The sequence below is a fragment of the Aptenodytes forsteri genome, unplaced genomic scaffold, assembly GCF_000699145.1.
Source record: "Aptenodytes forsteri isolate BGI_AS27 unplaced genomic scaffold, ASM69914v1 Scaffold999, whole genome shotgun sequence".
In the NCBI taxonomy this organism is placed as follows: Eukaryota; Metazoa; Chordata; class Aves; order Sphenisciformes; family Spheniscidae; genus Aptenodytes; species Aptenodytes forsteri.
The window spans coordinates 48,267-49,696 of record NW_008795908.1 but is presented as its reverse complement, the minus strand read 5'-3'; the positions used below and the strand labels follow the sequence as shown (position 1 = coordinate 49,696).

The 1,430-nt window shown below is 45.0% G+C and overlaps 1 protein-coding gene across 1 annotated transcript in view; it reads right to left on the bottom strand.

Moving 5' to 3' along the window:
• LOC103903191 (alpha-tectorin-like) overlaps positions 1 to 1,076 on the bottom strand; it is a 4,771-nt gene extending 3,695 nt beyond the window's left edge. The window contains exons 1-2 of the mRNA XM_019473414.1: positions 1,018 to 1,076; positions 120 to 164 (exon numbers count right to left, since the gene is read on the bottom strand). Of these exons, the coding sequence (XP_019328959.1) occupies positions 120 to 156 (37 nt within the window). The 5' untranslated portion in view covers positions 157 to 164; positions 1,018 to 1,076. The remainder of the gene's footprint in view (positions 1 to 119; positions 165 to 1,017) is intronic.
• Between the last annotated feature and the right edge of the window lie 354 nt (positions 1,077 to 1,430).

Here is a 1,430-nt window from a genome sequence, read left to right as displayed (position 1 = left end):
TTTTTTTTTTTTTTTTTTTTTTTTTTTTTTTTTTTTTTTTTTTTTTTTTTTTTTTTTTTTTTTTTTTTTTTTTTTTTTTTTTTTTTTTCTTTTTTTTTTCTTTTTTTTTTTTAACCTACCTAACATCACGAGCAGGAAAGCGAAGGAGGGCTTCATCCCAGCTCCTGCAAAATTGTAAAAATTCCGTAAAAATTGAAAAAAACCCCAGCAAACTGATGAAGCAGCCCAGCGATGCTCTGGAGGTGAAAGGTTTCTCATTAAAATACCAGCCAGGCTCTTCTGACGACATTCTTGCCCCGTGGTGTGGTGTGGATGAATTATTTTGACCATTTTTTCAGAGCATTGCATGACTAGGAAAGTTTTTCTTGCTGATCGAGAGTTGAGAAAAATCAGATTTCCCGAGTGTATTTTAACCCTTTACTCATCCCATTTTGCCCCAACCTGGGGACTGATCCCAGAGGTCCCGCCTATGGGAATCCCCGTCGTCGTCCCGTCCCCCACCCCGGAGCAAAGCCAGGCATAAATTGGAGGAGTTTTGGTGAAAAAAAAACCAAAAACCACCTAGTTTTTTCCTGGCTGGAAAAAGAGAAACTGAGGCAGGATGGAGGATGCACGATGTGAGCGGGGTGATTTGATGAGCACCCACATGTGCATTTTGCAAAACAAACTCCAGATCCGGAGCAGCACGATCCTCCTTTGCAGTGAATCAGGTGCTTTTTCAGGAGGATTTCCGCTCGACTCGAGCAATTTGAAGCAATTTGAAGGGAAAGGATTTAAGGGAGCGATGGACGTTCGCAATGGAAATAAAATCTCTTACCTTGATATCTCGCTGTGTCCCGATTTCCCCAGGGAAAGACGAGGAGAAAAGAGGCACCGACACGAGCTCAGCCACCAAGAAATGGGTTTTCAGGTGCTTTTTCAGGAGGATTTCCGCTCGACTCGAGCAATTTGAAGCAATTTGAAGGGAAAGGATTTAAGGGAGCGATGGACGTTCGCAATGGAAATAAAATCTCTTACCTTGATATCTCGCTGTGTCCCGATTTCCCCAGGGAAAGACGAGGAGAAAAGAGGCACCGACACGAGCTCAGCCACCAAGAAATGGGTTTTCTGTTGCACCCTGCCCCTTCTTTTAACACGCAGCCCTCCCGCCCCCCCCAGCCCTCCCGCCCCCCCTTTCCACCATGAAAAAAACCATAAACACGGTGGAATCCGCCAACTTTCTGCCTATCAAGGCAGCGTGGATCCGTAGTCCCCCGGGATCTCCGGAGAGGCAGATTTCAGGACACGGGAGACATTTGGCTGCTCCTGGTGTTTTCTGAATCCCAGATAAGGTTTTTGGCAAGGAGACGTGGCAGATGCAGGATGGGCTTACAGTTCTTGGGAATTACCATAAGGGATTTTGCTAATTAATCTCAAAAAACCGCCCGTTA